This window comes from Garra rufa, chromosome 24 (assembly GCF_049309525.1).
Source record: "Garra rufa chromosome 24, GarRuf1.0, whole genome shotgun sequence".
Classification (NCBI taxonomy): Eukaryota; Metazoa; Chordata; class Actinopteri; order Cypriniformes; family Cyprinidae; genus Garra; species Garra rufa.
This window is the reverse complement of record NC_133384.1, coordinates 1,927,725-1,954,199: the sequence shown is the minus strand read 5'-3', so window position 1 is coordinate 1,954,199 and position 26,475 is coordinate 1,927,725. Positions and strand designations below refer to the sequence as shown.

Below are 26,475 nucleotides of genomic sequence, written 5' to 3'. Positions count from 1 at the left end.
TAAATCAACTTTGCATTATATAAACTCACAATTGTGAGTTATGAAGTCAGAATTTTATATCTTGCAATTGTGACTTTCTCAGAATAGTGACTTTTTTTGCAATTGCGAGTAAAGTCAGAATTGTGAGATATAAATTCCCAATTCTTAAAACATATGTCTTTTTCCCCCTCAAAATTGAACTTTCTAACTCACAAGTTTACATCACACAACTCTGAGAGAAAAAGTCAAAATTGCAAGATACAAACCCGCTTTTTTGCGAGAAAAAAGGTCAAAATTTTGCAATTGCAAATTGCGCATTTATTTCACAATTCCATGAAAAAAAGTCAATTGTGAGATAAAAAGTCGCAATTACCTTTTTCATTTTTTATTCAGTAGCGGAAATGTGCTTCCATACCATTCAGATGACTCTACAAAAACAATTTGAGTAAAAAAAAAAAAAGCCAGTGAAAGTTATATTTTTATATAATTGTATTTGCAATTTCATGTACAAAATTACAATAAGTGCAGTTTACATTCACATTGGACATTCAAATATTTGTACCTTTATCCATGAAAAGACAAAACATATTCGAAGCTTTCAGAGTCAGTCCAAAATGGAGTTGAAAAACACTGTCTGTCCATCTTTTCCAAGCCTCTTGTTTTAATACTAACTGTAGTAAAGTAGCTTACCAATACTGATTGGTTTTATTAATTAAGATGTTCTACTGATCTCATCTTATCTATATTGAAATACCAGCAATAATAAGAAATACTACTCCATTATAAAACGACCCAATAGGTTTTCAGTTTATTAAGGTCAAGGTAAATCCAGTGATCATGAAAATCAAATAAAATCAAACGAAGGAATTCTAAATCACAGGCTTGATTGAAAAAAACGCAAATACAATTAAGTAATGCTAAGAAATAATGCATTCATAATTAAAAATGTTGAACTTAAAATCGATCAGACTATGATTATATTCATTAACATCTAACATCTGTAATACATTGAAAATTGAAAAAGGTTTTTCTGTGCAAATCGTTTACATTTCAAGAGCAAATTAAAATTATTAAAACTTACAAATACTTGAATAAACACGATTTTTAAAATACTCTCTAAAAATAGTTGTTTCTGAGTAAAGAATATGGGTCAAGAAAGCTTCAGACCAAGGCTGAAACTGAAAGTTGAGCTCCTTCTCACTGCAGGCCCTCAGTCACAGCGATCTGGACTGCCAAGGGTCTGTTGTCCATTTCTGAGCTGACAGCACTGCGACGGTGCAGTTCAATCCCCAGCCAGAGGGGGGCTATAGCTGTTCCTTACACTTCCAGGGTCCTCAACCCTCTAACTGCCACTGCTGGGAACGGGAATCATCACAGATTGCCATGGTAACATATCCTTTGATACTGAGAGGGTCGGCCACAGCCAAACACTGGCCCACTGACACCTGGTACAGCCAGTTATTTTTCTGAGAGAACAAAAATACATTATTTACACTTATTTTGTTCATTTAATTACACATGGCATTTGAAGCGGAGCACATAATTGGGCAGCTAAACAGAGCTAAACAACTGAGGGATATACAGTAAGCATAAAGTGCACATTTTGGTCAATGTATTTGCAAAATGTTCAATATTTTACCAAAATAAGATGGATCATACAAAAAGCATAATAAGATACTTCACATAAAAGAGGGAAAATAATAGTTGCATTTATAAAAATGATCCTGTTCAAAAGTTTACACACTTGATTCTTAATTCTATATTGTTACCTGAATGATCCACAGCTGTTTTTATTCTTTAGTAATAGTTGTTCATGTGTCCCTTGTTTGTCCTGAACGGTTAAACTGCCTGCTATTCTTCCGAAAAATCCTTCAGGTTCCACAAATTTGTTGGTTTTTCAGCATTTTTGTGTATTTTAACTCTAATTATGACTGTATGATTTTGAAATCCATCTTTTCACACTGAGAACAAATGAGGGACTCATATACAACTATTACAAAAGTTTCAAACACTTACTGATGCTTCAGAAGGAAACAAAACATTAAGGAGTGTAAACTTTTGCACAAATGAAGATGTGTACATTTTTCGTATTTTGCCTAAATATCTTTTTATTTTATTTTATTTAGTACTGCCCTTCAAAAGCTCAGAAAATACATGTTTCCCAAAAGACAAAATAAGTTACATTTAATCTGATCTTTAAATTCAAAAAGTTTTCACTCCCCGGCTCTTAATGCATTGTTTCTCTTTCTAGAGCATCAGTGAGTGTTTGAACCTTTTGTAATAGTTGCATACGAGTCCCTCAATTGTCCTCAGTGTGAAAAGATGGATCATAAAAAAAAATACATTAATTGTTGGAAAGGGTTCAAACACAAAAATTCGGAAAAAATAAAAATAAAAATTGTGTTCAGGACAAAGAAGCGACTCATGAAAAAACAACAACTGTGGATCATTCAAGTAAGAACACAGTATTAAGAATGAGTTTACATACAAGTGTATGTAAACTTTTGAACAGGGTCATTTTTATAAATTCAACAATTATTTTCTCTTGTGGAATATATATACGTAAACATTTTTTGTGAAATCGTATTCAGGTCAGTACTAAATACAAAAATAACATGCATTTTGTATGGTTCCTCTTATTTTGGTAAAATAATTAACATTTTGAAGATTCTGCAAGGTGTATTTCAACTTTTAACCTCAACTGAATGAATTTACATCTTTATAGCTTTCAATTAGCATATTACTAAAAACAAATTTGGCTTTAAATATCTGTTTATTCAACTAAATAATTAACAGATTATTTCAATCAAAACAGCTGGTAGTTGTAGCTCTAGTGTACAGGGGATACATGAGGTACAAGACAGTAATGGGATAATTTCTTACCCCCAGTGTCCACTGCTGAGATCCACCTGAGCCGTGACACTTCATGAGGCGTGGCGGGTCGGAAGAACGAATCTCAGACATGTCCAAACACAGCAGCCCTGCTAGAATTAACTCATGCTCCTCATCATAGGCCCATTCCTGTAAAACAACACACAAAAACACAGATAAATTACAATATACCTACAAGGTACTAATCCTAAAACTTAAAATGTGTTCTTCAGATGCAGTCAAATAAAGTAAACTGTGACATATTATACCCAAAAATTCTTCATACAATGGACTACTAATAGTAAAACTGATTTAGGACCAAATATTATTCACTTTGACCTGACCATGCTTTGCTTAAGTGTTTTTTCTTTAATTGCTAATATGTGACCCTGGACCACAAAACCAGTCTTAAGTCGCTGGGGTATATTTGTAGCAATAGCCAAAAATACATTGTATGGGTCAAAATGATTGATTTTTCTTTTATGCCAAAACTCATTAGGAAATTAAGTAAAGATCATGTTCCATTAAGATTTTTTGTCAAATTTCTACTATAAATATGTCAAAATGTAATTTTTGATTAGTAATATGCATTGTTAAGAACTTAATTTGGACAACTTTAAAGGTGATTTTCTCAGTATTTAGATTTTTTTGCACCCTCAAATTCCAGATTTTCAAATAGATGTATCTCGGCCAAATATTGTTCTATCCTAACAAACCATACATCAATAGAAAGCTTATTTATTGAGCTTTCACATGTTGTAAACATCTCAGTTTTGTAAAATTTTACCTTATGACTGGTTTTGTGGTCCAGGGTCACATATGACCTTTTTACACAACAGACTGAACAAAATTAAGCATTGCTTGGTAATTGGTTGACTTAAATTGGTATTATCTAATTTTTGTACTTACATTTAACAGCTGACAGCTATTACATTACAAACCTAATTCATTACATACCTTTCTATCACAGTTATCTGACATTATCAAGATATTTTTTTCTGACACAGTTTAACTGTGATAATGTGAGAAATGTTGAAGGTGTCTAAATAAATTTTGGTTTGACTGTATCTTTAGATACAATGATCCATTTCAACCCGTTTCTTTTCAGACTTGTTAAACAGTAAAATTACCTACATTTTGCTTACATTAGTCTATAGCATATAACAAGGATCAGTTTTTTAGCTGAGAAAAACAGCTTTCAAACTACAGCAACAAAATGTGTGTGCATTTATTTAATTAAAATCATAGAAAAAAGTGATATTGTGAAAGATTTATTTCTAAATTATTTTTTTTAATATTAACTAAATATATATATATATATATAAATGATGGCAGAGTGGAATTACTTCAGTCCTCAGTGTCACATGTTCATTCAGAAATAATTTCAATAAGATTAATTCATGTCCTTAACCATTTTTAATATTAGAAGTTGTGAGTGGTCAACCCTAGCCTGGTCCCTGCGTTTACTGCTTTGAATATCTTTAACACCGGTAAACTGGAAAAATTAATCACCTGTGTTAACACACTACTTTTGACAACACTACTTATTAACAACGTAAAAAAAAAAAAAAAAAAAAAAAAAAACTGTTGTGCAGCTTAATATTTTTGTGGATTTTTTTCCACCCAGGATTCTCTGATGAATACAAAGCTCAAAAGATTTTTTTTTTTTTTAAATATAAATCTTTGAAAAATAAATCCCTTTAATGTTACTTTTGATCAATTTAATGTGTCATTCCTGAGTAAAATTATTAATGACCCCAAACTTTTGAAAGGCAGTACATTTTTCAAACATAAACAAGGAATGAATACTGATAAGAAATAAATCAGGTTTAAAAAAAGAAACAAATTATCAACAAAATTCACTTAATAGCTCCCTATAATTAACACAGAATGACAGTAGTCTGATGAACTGACCTGCTCAGGGTCCTGAGGGTCACAGTCTCTCACCACCACTGCGCCCCCTTTCTGACTGGGCCGTCCTTGTGCCACCAGACACTTGTCAGCCAGCAGATTACGCAGCTAAAAGAAAACACACAAACACATTATTTTTGGGAAAAGTCTATTTGAAGAACTCCTACGGACTGCGGAAACATATTACTGAAATTTATTTTGGGGTGCTCCGATCCGCTACCAATCACGATCAGTTTTTGTCTAGGTTTAAAGGAAAAGAGCATTTTTAGATAAACAAGGCAATAATATATAACACTCGTGGAGATAGGAAAACAAAATTCTTTATTAACAACAGGATTGCTTGCAATAAAGATTTAAATGCAAAAGAAAGGCAGTAGAACTGACTGTTTCTGTCAATAGTAATTTTTCATTTAAAATGTTTGTGGTAACATAAGCAGTTTAAATGTTTTGCCACTTGCTTGAGCAACTTAATATATAAATCTAGAAGTAAATGCAAAAGTAAAAAACATGAATAATGTATTGCTTATAGTTATAGTGTTTAAACTCGTCTATTAAAGATTAACTGTACTGTATTACTGCATTTTCAATAACAATGTTTGGATTTGAAATCAAAACAATGGACAAATGTGTTTGTGAAAATCAGGATTGTGCTGTGTTTAAGATATTGTGCAATAATTGCACAAAAAAAAAAAGCACTGCATGATCAAACATTTCAGTGAGATAAATATATATTTTTGAAAAAATTCTAAAAATGCTCCGCTCCACCCCTCAAATTAAAAAAACTGATTAAATGCCTAAAAATCCTGATTGGAGTTTCACTATAAATAATTCTACAGAAAGGTCTGCATCGGTGATACATTGGCAGATACTGCTTCCTGTGATCGGCCTCAAAAATCCTGATCGGAGCACCCCTAATTAATTTATATGATAGGTACCAAATTTTGATATGAATTAATAATGTGATAACTAAATGACTGATTTCTGTATAAATAAGTAATGTTTTAAAAGTCTCATCTCAGATTTACAAATGCTGATTGGAGCATGAAAAGTGGTGTATTGAAAAAACAGGTCAAAAAATAAAAGAGATTTGTGACTGAAAAGCTGAAAAGAGAGAGCATAACATGTGCAATGGCTTACAATATGACCAGGAACATTTCAAGTTGACATATTTCTGTAATTTGGTTACTTGCATAGAGCAATACTTAAAACACCACTTACCAGTTTATGATGATTGCTTTAGGCTTAGAAAAATACAAAACCCAGGCGATATTCTAAATCTTCTTTTGCATGACGCTAATGTAGTGCAAAAATAATGCAAACCAGCAGTGGACTTAATAAATCGGCTGACCAGGTACTGTTCAAGAGCTGCTCTACTGCCCTCTGCTGTTTACACAGAAAGCTGTCAGTTCATTTCACATGGCCCTGAATTCACTTCTTTCACTTAGAATATAGTAGGTGTTTGTATGTTGTGAGAGTCAAACCTAGACAACAACAGCTGAAGATTCATGCAGTTCTTTATTGACCAGCAGAGTTATAGGAAATGGTAAACATTAGAGTCAATGTGAGGTCTTACCCGACCCCGCTGCAGGACTTTGGGTCTCTTCAAACCCTTGTTGATAAAGACAGGCTGCTGAGGCTTGTGTGGGGAGGACACCTGCATTTCAGGGTAGATATTGTCCAGGTACCATTTGAAGGATTGACACTGCAGCCGCTTCCGAATAGCGACCCGCTCGCTGATGTCACCATAGTCACGGTTCCTCAGCTCTGGGCGCAAGGCAAAGTACTGCTCCTGATGTACACACACACACACACACACACACACACACACATATGCAATAGAAATGTTTAGTTAATGATTCAATTCCACTATAAAAGCATTTGCAAGGACAACACAACATCACAAGTGAAAAGGTGTGTTCACATTGACTGTTGCAGTCGACTCCATACTCAAGCAAGTATTTAAGGAATAGATAAAACAAAAAACAATTTGTAAATTGTACTTTTTCTTAGGTCATCCAAGAGGCAGAGGAGTTCCTTGTGGGAAAACATTTGGATATTTAGCATTACTTGCGGTAAACTGAATGGGTGCTGTCAAGAGTTCAAACATTACAGTAATCCACACTCATCTAGACTAAAAATTAACGTTTTGTGACATTAAAAGCTCGTTGTTTGTATGAAACAAATCCATCATTAAGATGTTCTTACTTCAAAATGCCGTTAATGCTTTCTCCAGTGGAAAAAGACCGTTGTCCTGTCACATTAAAATTCCACCGACATAATTGTGTAGACCTGTTTTGGATTATTTTAACTCTACATAGTGCTTGATGTGTGCATATTTCTCTCCTGCAATGGTTTGAAGTTAAAAGCATAGTAATGATGGATTTATTACAAACACACATTCTTCTCTTCACAAGATGTGAATGATAGACTGGAGTCGTGTGGATTACTTGTGGATTGTGATGTTTTTATCATTCTGATGGAACCCATTCACTGCAGAGGATCTATTGGTGAGTAAGCAATGTAAAGCTGTAAAATTCTCCAAATCTGTTCCGGGCAAAGAAACAAACTCATCTACATCTCGGATAGCCTGAGGGTGAGTACATTTTCAGACAATTTTAATTTGTGGGCAAACTAATATTTTAAAATCCCTGCTTACATACTTCAGAAAGGGCGATGTGCAAAGTACAAAACTGCACTTCTACACAGCTGTTGAACATTAGAGATGCACTGAGAAAGTGTATTGTACTGAGAAACTGTACTGTACATCCACAAAACGAATTGTGAGGCATTTCATTGCCACATACATGTCACAAAACAGCATTTCAGCAATCATTTTAGTATATCTTCTCAAGCGACAATACTATAGAAATGATACTTGGATACATTTTAGAGTAGTCAATGTGCAGCTTGTGTAGCAGTATAAATTTATTGTCCCCTGAAAATTAATCATCATAGCTGGCAACAAAAGTAAGTACACCTTAAGTGAACTTGTCCAAAGTGTCAATATACTGTTTAAGCACTGCCTTAATCACCCTGGGCATGGAATTAACCAGAGCTGCACAGGTTGTTGCTGGGATTCTCTTCCACTCCTAACTGCTGGACGTTAGACACATGGTGGTTCTCCACCTTACGCTTGAGGATGCCCCATAGGTGCTTAATAGGGTTCAGGTCTGGAGACATACTTGGCCACCCCACATCACCTTCAGTTTCCTCAGCAAGGCAGTTGTCATCTTGTTGGTGTGTTTGGGGTCGTTATCATGTTGGAAAACTGCCGTTTGGCCTAGTTTCTGGAGGGAAGGCATCAAGTTCTGCTTCAGAATGTAGAGTACATAATAGAATCCATGTTTTCCTCAATGAACTGCAGCTCCCCAATTCCAGCAGCACTCATGCAGCCCCAGAACATGATGCTACCACCACCATTGCTTGACTATAGGCAAAACGCAAATTTTCTTTGTACTCCTCACCAGGGCATCGCCACACATGCTGGACACTATCTGAGCCAAACAAGTTTATCTTATAGTGTCATCAGACCACAGGACACGGTTCCAGTAATTCATGCTCTTGGACAGGTTGTCTTCAGCAAACTGTTTGTGAGTCAGCTTCAGATGAGGCTTCCTTCTAGGACGACGCCTATGCTAACCGATTTGTTGCAGTGTGCGGCACACAGTCTAAGCACTGACAAGCTGACCTTCTACTTCTGCAACATTTAAAGCAATGCTGGCAGCATTCATGCATCCTTTTTTTTTTGAAGGCAGGTTCTGCACCTGACGCACAGAATGAGTGCTCAACTTCGTTGATTGACTCTTGCAAGGCCTTTTCCGAATGGAACCCATCTTGGAAAACTATGTATGACCCTGACCACTGTAGTGTAACTCGGTTTCAGGGTGTTACTGAACCTCTAGTCTCAGCCTCAGACGTCACACCCACGGCTAAACGTCTGATGCATATGGTACACTTAACTGGAAACACTTCAGGAATGTCGAAGTCGTGATCTGATTAGTTGAATTTGATCGGATTACCAAAACACACGAGTGTCGCTTTTATTTTCGGTCTGGCTACGCGAGACTACTGAACCTCTAATAGCCTTGGCCATCTTTGTGGAGAGCAACAATTCTAATTCACAAATCCTCAGAGAGTTCTTTGCCATGTTGAACATCCAGTGGTCAGTGTGAGAGAATTGTACTTAAAGCACCTAATTTTAACTGCTCTAATACAAGATACACAACTTTGTATGGTTCTCTCAAGCAAACACAAACATAAACATGATGAATAGGACATGCGGCTTTGCATGGTTAAACAACATACTGCTGTTATCACTTAGAGTGTACTCACTTTTGTTGCCAGCTATTTTGACAATAATGGCTGTATGTTGAGTTATTCTTAGAGGAAAGTAAATCTATACTGCTATACAAGCTGCACATTGACTACTCTAAAATGTATCCAAGTTTCATTTCTATAGTATTGTCCCTTCAGAAGACTAAATACTAAAATGGTTGCTGAAATGAAAGGGGTGTACTCACTTTTGTGACATACTGTAACTTTAGGTCAATATTCATGCTTCTCTGATGTATGTTGACATGACAGTCTTTTTGTATTTCAGTTCTTAGTTTTATTGTTATTTTTTAAAATTCCCACAAGAACTAAGAGCAGGTTACATACAGATACTGTAAAATGAAATTCCAGGACTTTCAAGGACTTTTCAAGCACTACTTTTTTTTATTTGCAAGGACTTCAATCAGAGGTCTCGCTTATTGAACAAGGTCTTCCTTGAGAAATAGATAATTAAAAATGTACTCATAAAAAAAAAAGACAAAAAAAGTGACTACACTTTTACTATAACTATTATATACTAAGGGATTTGGATTTGTGTATACTTTTTTTGGTAACCATACTGCATTAATGGTTTGATGTTTTCAACTGTTTAAGAATAAAAAAAAAAAAAACATTTGCAAAATAGCTATGAAATCCTCATCTGAAACAAATGATTATTAATGAACCCGCACCAAAATCACAACCTGAATCAAATGATTCACAATCCACTCTCTGAAATATGCTTCAAACCATGTATTGTGAATTTTGTGTTATTTAAAATTAAATCATTCAAATCGCTGTGATTCATCAGCCCACTCTGATCTAAATCAAATGATTTGCGTTACACTCAGAAGTCCCGACCTAAATTAAATAATCCGAAACAAAGCAATCCGATTGGAGCAATTTGAAATAGTTAATAATTTTGTGCATGGGCGCCGCTCGCAATTTTTGGCCCTATGACAAAATATGAAGTTGGGCCCCCCCTACCACACTAAAGCAGATCTCTGGGGGCCCCTAAAGTGTGTGGGCCCTTAATTGTCCTAACTTACCCCCCCTTAGCGGCGCCCCTGATTTTGTGATGCAATGGTTTTACATGATTCGGCGTTTCGTAAATCTCCATTTCACCCATCACTATGTGCTTTTTAAAACCGTTACAAGCAATGTCAAAATTTGAAAATGAATGGCTCTTTTAATTTAGCCTGCTTTTTGCTAGTGAATCGCTTCAAATGAATGATTGAAGTCACGAGTTTGAATCAATTAGAGCAGTTCCAGCTTAAATGACTTGGTTGTAAATGATTTGATTCATCTGTTCCTTCTTTTCACATCTTCAGCCTTGTTTTTCATGACACTGTCAGTACTACTTGCTTAGCTTGATTGGTTTCTAATAATAACTGAAATAAGCAAAAAGAGTGTTTTTTTGAATTCCATGAATCCGTGAAACACTTATTTCAAATTCAAATTCTTAAGTTAAAATCAAGTACTTCAAGCACTTTAAACACCTTGTACGAACCCTATAAGAGGCAGTGCATCACTGCCTCTAAAGATTGCAGTTGAGCTGATCACCAATTGTAAGCTATTACCACCAGGGGAAATAGTTGGCATATGCGCTCGGAACAGACAGTTTAACTCCTGTCCAAAAACTAGTCAGTCACCCACCTAGACATCATTTTTAGGCATCATAGGTGTCATCCCAGTGTCAAGCCTGTTCCAACAGCTAGTCACAGTTTTGCTTGATACACTAATTTATGCATCATATACAATAAGTATAGCAAATTCTAGAATACACTGCAATGAAATGAGTGAACCGACATGGTGTAACTGTTAAGAACTCAAGTGTTACATTATGTGTACTTGAACTGATGTCAGAGTTATTCATAATGAAGTACCATCAAGTAAAAAGGACATGCAAACAGCATAGCGAAAAATAAAAACTCCCACACTGGCTGGAAAATAACTCAACAGTATTTACACATCACTGAAGCAAAAAAAAAAAAGAGCAACAGAAAAAGACTAAACCAATATTGCTGAGAAAGTAGCTGACACTGTTAAACAGAATCTTGAGAATAACCAGTTGAAGCAGAGCATTAATGTGTCTAACACAGGTAATTACGTTCTCCTCTAACTGGGGCAATTATCTCTTAGACGAGGAGCCAATTATGACAAGCCTTTGAAGTTCTGCAGGATGGACGCAGCTGTAAAATTCAAAAACGCATGAAGAATTTCACACATCTCCATCATGCAATGAACCGCACTGCACGTGTTGCCAACAGCAGTGAACGACAGCACCACAGCTGTCAATGTCAAACCCGACAAAAACAATCAATTTATTGAGTGACCTTAAAGAATCAGGGTCAGGGTGTACATGCTAATTTCTCTTAAAGCAAAAAACCATGTAATACCTGCTCTTATCTGTTTTTACAATAAAAGGTCACACTTCATACTCTAAAAGAGATTGTCAGTGAAAACCACAAATTTAGGGCTGGAACACACTATACAACTATTATAAAACACTATGTGTCACACACTTTCCAGATTTGTAAATGGTTACAGAGAAATCAGTCAATTTCCGACTGCCCAAAATTTGGAGACTGCCTCTGACTTTCAGCAATTTGTCCTCTAGACCACAAATAAGTTTTTTTTTAAAGAAAAAAAAAATGTCAATCCTTAATGAGACCTGGCTCAAAAAATAAAATAAAACTACAATATTGACTAAAAAACCTAAGCAACTATCATGAAATGTCCACTCATTCAGACAATGATGTATAACTGGCTGTTCTTCCAGGAAACAGATTCCCTTGCACACTGGTGCTAAGCTTCAAATATTACAATCTCTCTTGCATACAAATGCTAAAAGAAAGAACAGTTAATAAGTACCATTTGCAACATGCATAATATTTTATTGTTATTTTTATAAAAGTATTATGTTATTGATCTCCACCTTATAGTCATCCATCCAGACATGGGCCAAACGCAGGGAATTGTGGGCCATTGTATCCTGACCTCCAGGTGACCCATAGGGTCGGCGCTTGCGGAAGATGTGCCCCACCCTGGAGCAGGGAACGATCAGTAACTGGCCTCCACACATCCAAATCTGATGGAAACAAATATTTTAAACCAAGTGAGGATATTTTTGGTTACCAAGATTAAATAAAAATTTATAAACCAAGGGTTCCCAAACTTATTCGTCAGCCAAACCTCTTAAAAGTGAAATGTTTACTTAAAGGTGCCATAGAATGGAAAACTGTATTTACCTTGGCATAGTTGAATAATAACAGTTCTGTACATGGACATGACATACCATGAGTCTCAAACACCATTGTTTCCTCTTTCTTACATAAATCTGCTGTTTGCAAAAGACCACTGAAAAATAGTTAATAGTTACGCCCCCAACATTTGCATAGCCGAATCATCAGAAGTTCTGCAGCTAGGCTATTGTGAAAAAATAAAGCTAGGACAATAGTGAAAATGGCAGATCACGGAAATAAATGTTATGTTCCAGGTTGTGCAGGAGATGTTACGTGCAGGGATGGTTGGTGTCTGTAACTCAGAAAGGCAAGGAAAACAAATAAGGCATTCTAATAGAATAAGACAAGCCACTGAAGGGACATGGTTAGCTTACTGTTAGCGGTAGCCTGTTACATTGCATTACATAAGATTTAACTTACCACAGAAACGGAGAGATGACTGCGTGGACGATGGCGAATGATTTACAGATCCTGAGCATCACTAACAAGTATCTAAACTTATGTGGTAAGTACTACTGCTGTAGTATAACGTTACACAGAGCACAAAAGCGAAAGTAAAATGATCACGCATTCAAAACGGCAGTTTCAATGAGCTGCATATTAATAGCGTTTCGAGCTCCGTGATTAAATATATATTTTCCTCCATGTGCAAGCTACTGAAATGAGCCCCTATGTGAAATGGCCAATCAGAGCAGAGCTTATCATTATTATTCATGAACCTTCCAAATAAGGTAATAACAGACCATTTCATTCTAGGGACAAATCCTAGGGGTGTAAATGGACCTGTAAAACCATTTCTGCCAAATTTTTGCCAAATATTATGAATTTTCTTATGCCAAATACCTTCTATATAGATATCAGAGAACAATTTAAAATATTGTATCAATGCATTCTATGGCACCTTTAAAATACACCCTGAGGAGAATTTCAATAAATGTAATGACACATTTGCTTTCATAGTTTTCTATTGGTTATATTGGTTGACTTGCAGGTAAACAAAATATCTACTCCTTTTGCTGCATTTTGTTTCAATAGTTGAAATGTGATGAGACATTTTATATTAAATTACATTTTATATAGCTACTACAAATAACAAAGACACTACTGTTCACACTTGAGTGCACCCTTTACAAGAACCAACTAATATTAAAGGCTTCGATACAAATTTACAAGCAGCATTTCCAAATGCATGTTAAATTCACAGCACTTGCTGAGATGGAGTTAAGCCAAGCGCACACTTGTGTGATTTTTTCCTTTAGGATTGTACTTGTCAGACTGTGCGAACATGCTGATCATGTCACACTGTGGGATATCAGTTATTATCAACCTATAACCGCTGAGAGGCTGCAAGCTGCATTACATTGCGGGGCTGAAATGTTGGTTATTATGAAAAGTAGAGGTCGACCGATATTGGTTTTTACCGATACCGATAGCTAGGTTGGACCACACTGGCCGATACCGATTAATTAACCGATAGTTTTTGAAAATGGATACTGAACGGCAACTAAAATAGTAATCTACTATTTAAAAAAAAAAATACTAAACCATACTTTGTAAATAAATACAAATATTAATATTAATTATATATTGATCATTAAAGTTATTTCATAGTTCATTAATGTTAACAAAATAAACTTCAAAATTTAACAATATTACAGAAAATGTTGAAATTAACAGACTCTAACAAGGAACAATACTTCTATTCTACAGCTTTCATCAATCTTAGTTGATGTTACAAATGGGCTCATTGTAAAGGGGTGTGAATCTTTATATTTTAACAATATGTAAAATTGCAGGTTTTATGCCTTTTTGTTTATATTTGGAATCTCTTTAGGCCTACTGCCATCTTAAATTAAAATTCAGTTTAATTAAAATTTTCAATATCAACTAAATATAACCATGCGTCACATTCTCAGTTTTCAATATTACTGCACATGGCTAAATTTTCATTTACATTTTATATCTAATTGATTTGGCTACTTTTTTAAACAATTACTTATTTAAAATAAGTGTTCTTTTTTCTTTATCATTTGATTATTACTGATGAGATCGTAGACAGTAGCTTCTTTAACAGGCTGCATTAAAACGAATGCACAGATCTACTTCGATATATCAAATGTTTTGTCCTGCTCTAAAAACATAACTGACTGTAGGCTACTGTACATAAGTTTCGTATAAAAGTATTCGAAAAATGCAAGTGCATTTAACCGCATCCGCAATCGAGCTTTTTAGGACGAACAAACCCAAAGCACAAGTGAAAGTCTGTCAGTGCGCGAGTTTTGTGCATCTAATAGTACTGCATTACAAACGGCAGAAATGAAGGCATATGTAAAGTAAAAATCTGCGGTTGAAAGTTCACACTGTCAAACAATGCACATGTAGCTCACAGTGCAAATCCTGTGCAATGAAGCCCGCCGCGTCTCTAGCGCGCACACGTGCCATTTGCAAGGAAAACACACGCTCATTGAAGAGAGGATTGCGATGCATCCGAGAATCCTTTTTTTTTTTTTTTACCCACCCTTAATGAAACCGGACAAAAGTGCAGCGCTGTGTTAACGGATAACTTGCAGGTATCCAACACACACAGGACACGTTGTGTAGTTCAAGCAGAAATCTAAAACAGTTTATTTAATCACCAAATGGGCAAATGTTTACTTCAAGAATGATAAAAAAAAAGCGGCAAAGGTTAGATTAAAGAACAGATCAAACGGAAAGAGAAAGTGCGATCTATATCGTCAATTGCAGCCATTTCAGAAACAATTTCTTTTCTGTTTTACATTTGTTTAAATATTATTTGTTTTGTTTCAGGTTAATATATTAATTACAGAGAAGTTTGTGTAATTTGTAAATGTCATAAAGGACGTGGTATGAATTGGACGGCAATACGCCGGGAGAATTTGAGAGGGTCAGACACAATTTTTGACCACTTTGTACGTTTTTATTTGTGGAAAATCCCTTCTTAAACGAAATTCGTTTTGTATAATTTTTATCTTAATTTTTAATAGATATTTTTGTTGATCAGTTATTAAAATAAAAGAACAGGAAAATGGCATTGTAAAATAAAGTGCGTAACTACCATGCTTCCGCTGCCTGACGAAAAGGCTAAAACATGAAATTATAGCTCTATATGAAGCATACAGACATTATTAGAGCTACAGAAATAAAAAATATATTTTGCTCAATCTTCCAGCCCAGGGTCAAGTCTTTATGAACATTAACAATGATTTGGGACAGATCTGTAATCTGTAAAACTATGGCGCCGCTGTGACTCGGCAGGATTCTGTCGGCTGAATGAACAGTTTGCTTTCTCATGTCACGTCTTTAAATCTGCAACTTTGCTGCCTAAGAATATGAACAGCTGGATATAAATCAATACAAATATATGGTAACAATCCTGACATTAAATATTGGTCTGGGGCTTAACCTCTCATACTCTATGACAGCGGAGCGTGAGCCGCTTCAGCAAAGAACGCAACCCGGAAAAAATATCGGCGAGGGTTTTTGCCGATAAACGATAGGTCGGCCAATCAACTATCGGTGCCGATTAATCGGCAAAACCGATACATCGGTCGACCTCTAATGAAAAGTATATAAACGGTGGCAATACCGGCATATTTAAGAAGAATTTTGTGTAAGCAGCACTACATACCCACATGAAAACAGCGGTGCAACCAGTGTTTATCATAGCAAAGGAAATATATTAGATGAATTGTGTGAGCGAAGGACAGGAGTGCCGGATATTATGTGGATAGAATAAATTTCTAGCATTAATTCTGATCATGACTCGTCTTGAAAAATGAAGACAGTTTGGCGTTCTTTGTAGGAGAAGTCACACTGCAGGACTGTGCGCCAAAACTTCTGACACTGCCAGAATTTTGCTGGAGGTAAAATTTGATTGCAACAGCCATTAATCAGCTATCAGTGAACATGTTAAACTAACGATCAAACACTACAGATTTTAGCCTAGGATTATAGAAATCTTTTAGGATTTTCAAAATGAGTCTCAGATGGCCAAATCGTGGCCAAAATCGCACAGTGTACGCCGGGCTTTATTTAATTATATTGCAGCCTTTGATTTTGATAATCAACATTTAATTGTGCAGCACTATTTTTTTAAATGTTACATTCAGTTTTAATAATTATTAACTTTTCATCATCTCTTGCTGTTCCCTCATGAACCCCCAGGGGTTAGTAAACCCCTGTCTAGGAACCCTGGACTAAAAAAAAAAAAAAAGAAAAAAAGATCAAACAATGTATCTTAATGTACACACAATCCATTTACCCGGAAAGAGATTTCCAAGTTCTCTCCACCCCAGATGTCCATGCCGCGGTCATACTGACCAAGCTCGTAAAAATAATTCCTGTCCATGGCAAACAGCCCACCTGCCATCGTGGGAGACCTGCAGAGAAACATAGAGTCATATCACAATTCACCACAGTCGGGCTGTTTGCACTACCAGCAAAATTATGAACAAATTGGATGTTTTTTTTACATGATAGTAAAACACCAATAATCTAAAGGCATATGCAAGACAGATATAATTGTTTTTGTACAAAACTTAATATTTCGGTCACTAAATAAGTCCCATACTTTGATTTGGCATCTCTATTATTTTAAAATCTGCAAAATAGTAATGAAAGAGAACGAGTAGAAGTGTCTAAACATTACGACTGGTCATGTACATGAAAGGGCGAAAGGGCAGACAACTCTGCGGTTCAAATTCTGTGCCAAGAATCCATTTGGCAGGACTGATTCCAAACAGGACAGTCTATGACTCCAGGGTTAAAGTGTTGGCCCTCTTCCCTGTCCATGAAAGCAGCTTCAGGGACTGGATATGCAGCAGTGTGCACGGTACAGTGTTACATAGGGGTGTGCAGTGTCAAAAAAACGATATTGCAATGTCACAAATAGAATATGTTGTTTTGTTACCCCATGTATATTTGGTACTTAATAAACTCAAAGCAAAATATTATAACATTTCTTTGCAAAATGGAAAATTGTGCAGAACGTTTTCATCTTAGCATTAGGAAATACCTGATGGATCCATCAGGGCTGTTGAGTTCAGACATGGGCACTGGATCCCATTTAAAGTGCAAGCCCCAGTTGAATCCCCCCCGCACGATAGGAGAAGGGCTGTATACTAGTGTGTCTGCGCTGATGATGTCGATGACTGGACAAACCACGGTTTTTCTGTCCTCTTTGATGGGTGTGAGCAGAGGCTGGAGCCATGCCTCATTCACCTCACAGTGACTGTCCAGAAACACCAACACCTCACCTGAAAGAAAAAGAGATGAAGACGGTCTTACTGAAGAGTATATAGTTGTAATAACAACAACAATAATAATAATAATAATAATAATAATGCAGAGAAACTATTAATTTATTCAATTATATATACACTTCTAAAGTTTTTGAACAGTAAGATTTTTAATGCTTTTTAAAGAAGTCTCTTCTGCTCACCAAGCCAGAATTTATTCGATCCAAAGTACAACAAAACTGTAAAAATCTGAAATTTTTTTACTGTTTAAAAAAACTGTTTTCTATTTAAATATATTTAAAAAAAATAGCTATTTATTTCTGTGATCCAACCAAAATCATTCATTACAAATTCATTACTGATCATTACTGATCCTTCAGAAATCATTTAAAAAAAATCATTTTTGCTATTCAAGGGGAAAAAAATTTATTATCAGCAATATTTAAAACAGTTTTTTTTTCAGGATTCTTTGATTAATAGAAAGATCCAAAGATTAGCATTTATCTGAAAAAAAAAAAGCTTTTGTAACAAGCTTTTGAGTCAGTATACTTTTTTGTGCTTTATAAATATGCTTTAAATTAATCAAAGGTTATGATAAAGACATTTATAATGTTACAAAGGAATATTTTAGATAAATGCTATTCTTCTACACTTTCTACTTCTCTAAAGAAACCTGAAATTCTACTCAGTGGTTTTCAACATAATAATAATAAGTATAAGTGTATTGAGCAGAAAATCAGAATATTAGAATGATTTCTGAAGGATCATGTGACTGGAGTAATGATACTAAAACATTTAAAATTACAGGGATAAATAACATTTTAATTTATATTAAATAGAAAGCAGTTCTTTTAAATAGTAAAAATGTTTCAAAACTTTACTGTTTTTGCTGTACTTTAGATCAAATAAATGCATCGGAGACTTATTTAGAAACATAAAAAATCTTAGTTTAAGAAACTTTTGAGTTGTAGTGTAAATTAAACAATTCATTAAAGAAAGACATTAGTATTGCAATAATAATAATGTACTACAAAATAGGTAAACCACAAAATCAAATAAAGCTCAAACTTGCATGCTTTACACGTGAGAACCAATGAGGTACAGCTGAGCTTCCGTTGATCATATTTTATGTGGTTTATGTATGCACATCAGTGTTCTGTTTATCATATTATGTCAAAGTCTTGGATTAAACAGCTGTTTAAAGTGTCAAAATTTAGGTTGCACAAGCTTTTAATACAGATTATAATGTTAAGACTTCCTCAAAATATTTTTTATTGGTATGTTTTGAAGATGAACAAAAATCTTAGTTTGGAATTTAGTTTTTGTGAAGCCAGGTCAGACCTGTAGCATGCGATGCCCCAATCATCCTTCCACGGATCAGCCCCTCCCTCTTCTCATTACGAACTAGCTTCACCTTCTTCTGCAGGTGCTGCTGTATGTAAGAATCCAAGTCTTCCTTCAAATCATCTGTCAGACATACAAAGTAACATCAGTCAAACATCCAGCGACCCTTTTTTAGCTTTCTTCATTTCTTTTTTTTTTTAAAGGAAAGGACGTGACGTGAAAGGACGTGACGTGAGGCCAAGTATGTGACCCATACTCGGAATTTGTGCTCCGCATTTAACCCATCCAAGTGCACACACACAGTAGTGAACACATACACACACCGTGAACACGGACCCGGAGCAGTGGGCAGCCATATTGCTATCGCTGCAGCGCCCGGGGAGCAGTTGGGAGTTCAGTGTGTTGCTCAAGGGACTCACCTCAGTCGTGGAATTGAGGGTGGAGAGAGTGCTGGTAATTTACTCCCCCGACCTACAATCCCTGCCGGACCTGAGACTCGAACCTGCAACCTTTGGGTTACAAGTCCGACTTTAGGCCATGGCTGCCCCCCAACTCTTAAAGAAACACTCCACTATTTTAAAAAATAGGCTAATTTTTCAACTCCCCTAGAGTTAAGCAGTTGAGTTTTACCGTTTTCGAATCCATTCAGCAGATATCCGGGTCTGGCGGTAGCACTTTTAGCATAGCTTAGCATAGATAATTGAATCTGATTAGACCGTTAGCATCTCGCTCAAAAATGACCAAAGAGTTTCGATATGTTTCCTATTTAAAACTTGACTTCTGTAGTTACATTGTGTACTAAGATCATAGACTGTAAAAAATATGGACGTAATGTCCGTGACGTCACCCGTAAGTTTCTGAAGAACATTTTTGAAGCTCAAAGTGGGCAGTAGTCAGCCGTCGCCATCTTGGAATCGCGTCACTGCGCGTCACTCAAGGATAATCAAAAATGGACAATAATGCGGGACGTGGGTGGAGCTGGTTACTGAAACCATGCCCACCTAGCACAACAGTGGTGACAGCAGCGGCGATCCACCTGTCTCCCAAGTGGCCACGCCCTTATTTATGCAGAACTTTTAGGCTTAATATAACTGAAACAGATGAGTCATAGTAAGTTAAAGGAACACTCCACTTTTTTTGGAAATAGGCTCATTCTCCAACTCCCCCGGAGTTAATAAGTTGAGTTTTACCGTTTTGAAATCCGTTCAGCCGTTTTCCTATCTTGGCGATATCACTTTTAGCATAGATGAGCCTATTTCCAAAAAAAGTGGAGTGTTCCTTTAAAATAGAGTTTTAAAGTTACTTTTATTCAACCAGAACACGTGTGTTCAGCTGGAGCGGCAGTTAATACACACAGCCTTAAATCACTGACAAGCCACACCAAATTGCGCTAAAAATCGAATTCGATTTTGAGCGCGATTTGGCGTGGCTTGTCAGTGATTTACGGCGGGGTGTTTGAATTGCCGCTCCAGCTGAACGCACGTGATGGGGATTTACTACTAATCAAAGTACCGGCTTCATTGACTAAACGCGCCTCATAACATCGTTCAATTAATTGTTGCAGCCCTACAAACAGTGATATATTAAGGTCTCTTACACACTTTTTTGTCTTCAGTGCTTTGCGCAGTTATATTCTTTTCTTGGACAGTTAATTGAGTGTTGACCTAATTCTACAGTATATTCCATCCTTTCACAGACTTGCTTTGAATTTAAGTCTATTTTACCAAAACTTTAAAAATGTAAATATAATATTGACACTCAGAATGTCATTAAATTTTCTCCCACTTCCAGTGTTATGGGTTTTACGTTTATAAGTGAATCAAGTCTTCACCTTTGGAACATGCAAACGTGCTAAATGAGTGTTAGTTGAGTCGCTTGTGTAAGGAGATCATGAGCGCTAGTCGAGTTTCTTGACAGTGAGGTAGCTCACTAAGGTTTAGGACATTAGGACAGTTCCAACTTGTCAATTATTTATCATGTTTTGCTTCAGTGAACCAAAATGAGAAGAAACGACTTGAGATGTTTAGAGAAGTAAAGCAGCTTGCCCAGTTCACTGTGGTCGTCCACCAGTATGATCTCATGGAGCAGGTAGTTTGGTGTGCGATCCAGCACACTGTGAACGGTCCGAAGAAGGGCAGAGAACGCCTCATTGTAGAAGCAGATCACTATGCTGGCTGTGGGCAAGGCCACGGGATAGTTTCGGTCTCTGCATCTGTTGGGAACAGTATTCATGTGATGATTTACAGGAGTATCACACCAAATCACATGTCCCTTCACCTCCTTTCATACAATATGGCATGTTTTACACAAAACCGTGTGCACCTTGACCTCATAAAATGCTCATTTCTCTAGGTCTTAAATAATGGTTTACCTGAAAACGAACATTCTATAATTTTTTACTCACCATCATAGAGAGGGGGAGGGAAAGGGTCACATACATTTTCAAAAACAGTTAACAGTATAATGATTTTAGCAAGTGGTTAGTACACAGATAGATGTTCGTACTTGTCATTCCTGGTGTCAGGGACATCTCGGTGGTAGCCAAGCCGGTTACTGATGAGAACGTTGAAAGCGTGCTTATGATAGCCCATATCTCGTACCTCTTGGTCTTGCTTGTTAAAAATCATTCCTGAAATCCGAAATCAGGACACTCCTAAAACACTGACTTATTACTCTGTGGCTACTTCTTAAAAGAAAGCTGCTTTTCAGAGGATTTAGTGGTCTAGTAAAAAATCTTTCAAACTGGTGGATTGATTCAGTTTCAGAACATAATATAGGTAGTAAGTGTGTTGTCATGGCAACACACGCTGTTCCAAAACCTGCCTCACTGCCTACAAAAATCATATTACAGTCACAGTGAATAGCCAATTGTATTCAACTCTATTTTTCATCCCTGTTATGAAAACTTTTTTCAAGCAATTCCATCTTAGCCAAACAGACTTTTCTAATTACCTGTGACAAACTGTCAAAACACAAATTATTCTAGAAAGCACATAGAAAGATGTCAGCTTGACACCAGTAGAGCTCATTACTGTAAATGAGCAGCACTGGCTCTTTTTCCTCACTCGCTGACAGTAATGCTGGAAGATTTAGACTAGTGGTGGGTCGCAACCCAAAAAAATTATGAAAATGCAAATAATAAAAATCGAATAGCCATGTTTATTTAGGATAGCTGACAAACAGATCATCAAGGATGAGAGAACACTTTCCACATCATCTGCTGTTGACGTCAAAGGTTAGGCTAAGCAGCCAATCTCACTTTATAATACTTTGGCGCAAATTCATATTGTGGTAGAGGCTAACCAAAATTAGACACATGGCAGCATGGACATTCCCTCATTCTTTAAATCCAGTAACAAATACAAAATATTATTTAGATTTCATTAATTGGGTCAATGACGTGACACTATTTTTGTGTGTCCATATGGTTTAATTAAATTTAAAAGGGTTAAAATTTCAAAATAAATGTGCAACATAATTGCATACATTCTATTTTTTGTGGACCAGGTCAAAATTGTCTAGTTTTAATTCATTTTGAGAAAATATTAGGGGGATGATTGCAAAAAATGTCAATGTGGTGTAACCGTAAAAACTTTGTACCAAATAACTGATCTGGTTTTAAAAAGGTGAAATTCTCAATAAAACACCAGACCAGCTGGTTTGGCATAATCTTACATTAGTACTATTTAATAGTAAATAAAAGTAAATGGAGCACCATTGTTCTGAATATTATAATTAATTTGGGGAATTATGTGTGTCGAGTCAAGTCAAATTCAAAGTGTCAACATGGTGTAACCACCATTTCAAGGCGCAATTTTGTTAATATATAAGATCATGTGACGAGAAAATAATATCACAGAGGAGGACCACGGGTGATACTAACTGCTGCATGCAAAGGTTAGTAACTTTTTAAATTGTCAAATTTTATTTGCAACAGATATTGTAGCTTATATGGCACCTTGGACAAACTATTTTTGGTCCAAATTTTTTTTTTCTTGATTTGATGTTTATTTTTTTTATTTTTCTAATGTTGCAAGGATTTTTTTAAAAGTTTGATCTAGATGAAAAAGGTGAAACTGCATTCTGTATAGATATAGATAATAAAAAATAAAATTATGTATTTTTAAATAAATATAATTTAAATATATAAAATTTAGTTTTTTTATATAAAAAATAAATAAATTAAATAATAATTAAAAAAACCATTGTACCATTATTTTTGGATGTTAAAAGCATATAACCAATGTCAACAACAATACTACTGTGCTACTTGATATCCAATATAAAATCTGGAGCAGACCTCTACACCTCACGATATGTCTATAAACAAAACAAATTTCAAATCAAAAAAGGTTCACTAACCCAGCTCTGGAGAAAGGTCCGGCTTGAGAGCCTCGTGTCCTTTCCCTTTGACTTGACTGCCATCTTTGCGATGGATCGCCGGGCCACGGGTAAAACGAGGCTGAAAGCGGTGCTGCCCCTGGATGGGCACATTTTTGAAGGGCAAACGGCTTTCCTGGCTGAGGTTGAAATATAGGAAGAGTAGAATCGACCAGGTCACGGAGGTGAAAAGGCAACCATAGCAAAAGTAGCGCAGAGTGACGCTGCCCATGGTAATGCTAGCATCCTTGGCTGGCCATTATCAGGCCCCTGGAAGACAACATTGAGAGTTAAGAAATTAGGCAAAAGTTAAATATAATGGGAAATCCTTTGTGGATATCAGATGGTTTGGACAGACATGGTGGCAATCTGCATTGTACACTGCAGTACACTGGTATTCAAATGTTTGGGATCAACAGAATTAAAAAAAAAAAATCTCTTTCTCACCAAGGCTGCACTTCTTCGATCAAAAATACAGTAAAAAGAATAATAACGTGAAAGATGTTACCTAAACTTTAACATGATCCTTCAAAAATCATTATATGCTGATTTGGTGCTCAAGAAACATTTCTTGTCATTATAAATGTTAAAAACAGTTGAACTGTTTAAAGGAGTAGTTCACTTTCAGAACAAAAATTTACAGATAATGTATTCACCCCCTTGACATCCAAGATGCTCATGTCTTTCTTTCTTGAGTCGTAAGGAAATTATGTTTTTTGAGGAAAACATTTCAGGATTTCTCTCTAAATAATGGACTTCTATGGTGCCCCCAATTTTGAACTTCTAAAATGCAGCTTCAAATGGTTCTAAACGATCACAGCCGAGGAAAAAAGGGTCTTATCTAGCAAAAAAAAAAAAAAAAAAATGTATATACTTTTTAACCTCAAATGCTCGTCTTGTCTAGCTCTGTGTGAAGATTAAAAAGTATATAAATTGTAAATGTTAAAATAACCGATCGTTTCGCTAGATAAGACCCTTCTTCCTCGGCTGGAATCATTTGGAGCCCTTTGAAGCTGCATTTAAACTGCATTTTTGGAAGTCGGGGGCACCATAGAAGTCCATTATATTGGAGGAGAAATCCGGAAATGTTTTCCTCAAAAAACTGAAGAAAGAAAAAGATATGAACATCTTGGATGACAAGGGGGTGAGTACATTATCTGTACATTTTTGTTCTGAAAGTGAACTACTCCTTTAATAGTTTTGTGGAAACCAGTGTTTTATAATGTGATGCTGTTTGGCACTAATGAGAGATTCATCATTCATTTGTGAATAATCAGAATCCATCCAAGAAACCATCAAGTTTCAAGCAAAAAGAGAAAGTCAAATGACAAGTACCTTTCTTCTCTAAAATATCTAATAATAACCATTTACTTTATAAATCATCCAGTGTCAATTTTAAAATCCTAATAGCAAAACACAAATCAGACTCCCATTTAAATACTTACATACTACAGTAACACTGACCCTCAGTAATTAAAAAGCGGGGAAGAAAAAAGTTTGAGACAATGCTTTTTTTGGTATAAAGAAAATTATGTAGGCCTATTTCAAAAGCATGCACTGGTCAATCATTAACATGCACATTGCACAACATTTTAAACCGTAACACATCAGACAACAAATCTGAGTAAAAATAAATCAATTTATTGTTTAGTTTAGTCTCATTGCATTGCATCACAGGAATGACAGAGACACGTGTCAGTCTTAAAAACCCATACAGACATCCAGCGGCCTCAATAATATGAGAACCCATCCGAAATCTGAAACCAGTGAATGCAATCATATGGAATTACAGCACAGCTCTTGTGAATGTTTAATTTATGCTTGGGTCCTAAAAGCCAGCACACAACATTAAATAATAAATAACCTCGCTGTGTGGTACAACTGACATCACATAAATGCAAGGATTTATGCTAGTCTAATTTAACTAATGAAAGACCAATAGATAGGGCAGACTATTTGATCAGCTGATTTTTGGCCATTTTCAGATTACCATCATCTGATAAACATGCACACTTAGGTGAATGTTAGATGATTTGGAATAGAACCAGAAGTCATCATAAGAGTTGTAGTCCAAAATCTAGCAAACAATTGTAATTAAATATTGTGCATAATTTTTTTTCAGTCATATGCACTGTTAAACAATCTCTCCAAAACAGGACTGCGCCAAGTCTAAAAACTAATCAGCTAGGAAATTAATTAAATTCAAGTCAAGTTAAGTTTTTAGGGCATTTCGTTGGTGTATATCCTTAAGATAAGCGTTGGCATGTTTGTTAACTATCCAGAATTCTGTTCTTTTACGAACAAGTTATGACAGACAGAAATAATTCACCCATAAGCTTTTTTTTAACATCAGACACGCAAACCCGAATAGTGGGCTTAGTCTCAAACTTATGAGCTGCCTACAGTATACAGACAACATCACAGACTGTCTCCACAAACTAGTCAGCTACCCATCCAGACCATTTTGAATACGATATCATCAGATGACCTTTACCACACAACAAACGTCAAAGAATCACAGGTTGTATCTCAAAAACGAAAGAGCCTCAAAGAGGTTTATAAATAGCGCCGATGGTGCCCTAAATACTGCTTACTCGGAACGCACAAAAATCCCTGCTGGTTTGTAAAGCTCCTCAGACGCCCAAACATGATGTAGGCTATGTAGGCGGCTCACTAGGACGCAGGCATTATGAGCTACGACCTAACTCGCTAGCTGCACAAAATAAACAACACTTGCTGTACTGTAACCTGGCACTTATCTAAACCTCTCTAAAACGTTTAATCTGTGGTTATAATGTCAATGTGGTCCAGTGACTCACTCGCTGATGAAGAGGTCTTTCACAGCTCCATTCCTCTCCTGCTCTCAGTGCTACTGTCCGTTACTCGCTGGTGATGAGAAGCGGTGCCGCTGCGCCTGACTGACTCTATTGCCGCCTGCTGGTCGAGATTCACAATGGCACCACCTGCACAATGTTGACTGCTGTGCTCTCTCTACGTTAAACAGAGACTACTATGAGATGACTCCCTCATCACCTATTCTAGATGATTTTAAAAAGTTTCAATTAGTTAAATTAGCTTACTAAAATGCACCCTATGTATCATCAACATGCTGTTGACATATAGTCACAAAAGAATACAATCGGGCGGACTGGGACAAAAATTCAGGCCGGGAAATC

General features: G+C 36.0%; 1 protein-coding gene across 1 annotated transcript; it reads right to left on the bottom strand.

Annotated features, from left to right (window-relative positions):
- Positions 1-444: 444 nt before the first annotated feature.
- Positions 445-26,211, bottom strand: galnt11 (UDP-N-acetyl-alpha-D-galactosamine:polypeptide N-acetylgalactosaminyltransferase 11 (GalNAc-T11)). Its single transcript, XM_073830985.1, has 12 exons — positions 26,119-26,211; positions 23,282-23,569; positions 21,425-21,548; positions 20,965-21,131; positions 18,917-19,042; positions 17,353-17,593; positions 16,600-16,717; positions 12,011-12,163; positions 6,335-6,550; positions 4,765-4,869; positions 2,863-3,000; positions 445-1,445 (listed from the first exon to the last, which is right to left on the bottom strand). Exons 2-12 carry the CDS (start codon positions 23,529-23,531, stop codon positions 1,314-1,316), a joined length of 1,770 nt encoding a protein of 589 aa, XP_073687086.1. The 5' UTR covers positions 23,532-23,569; positions 26,119-26,211; the 3' UTR covers positions 445-1,313.
- Positions 26,212-26,475: the final 264 nt, after the last annotated feature.

Excerpts from the sequence above, each read along its gene's own strand:
- galnt11 (XM_073830985.1), bottom strand. The coding sequence starts at position 23,531 with ATGGGCAGCGTCACTCTGCGCTACTTTTGCTATGGTTGCCTTTTCACC. Across the intron at positions 21,132-21,424 it reads CCTGACACCAGGAATGACAA|ATGCAGAGACCGAAACTATC; the intron begins GTACGAACATCT and ends TGTTCCCAACAG. Across the intron at positions 19,043-20,964 it reads GGACGACCACAGTGAACTGG|ATGATTTGAAGGAAGACTTG; the intron begins GCAAGCTGCTTT and ends TATGTCTGACAG.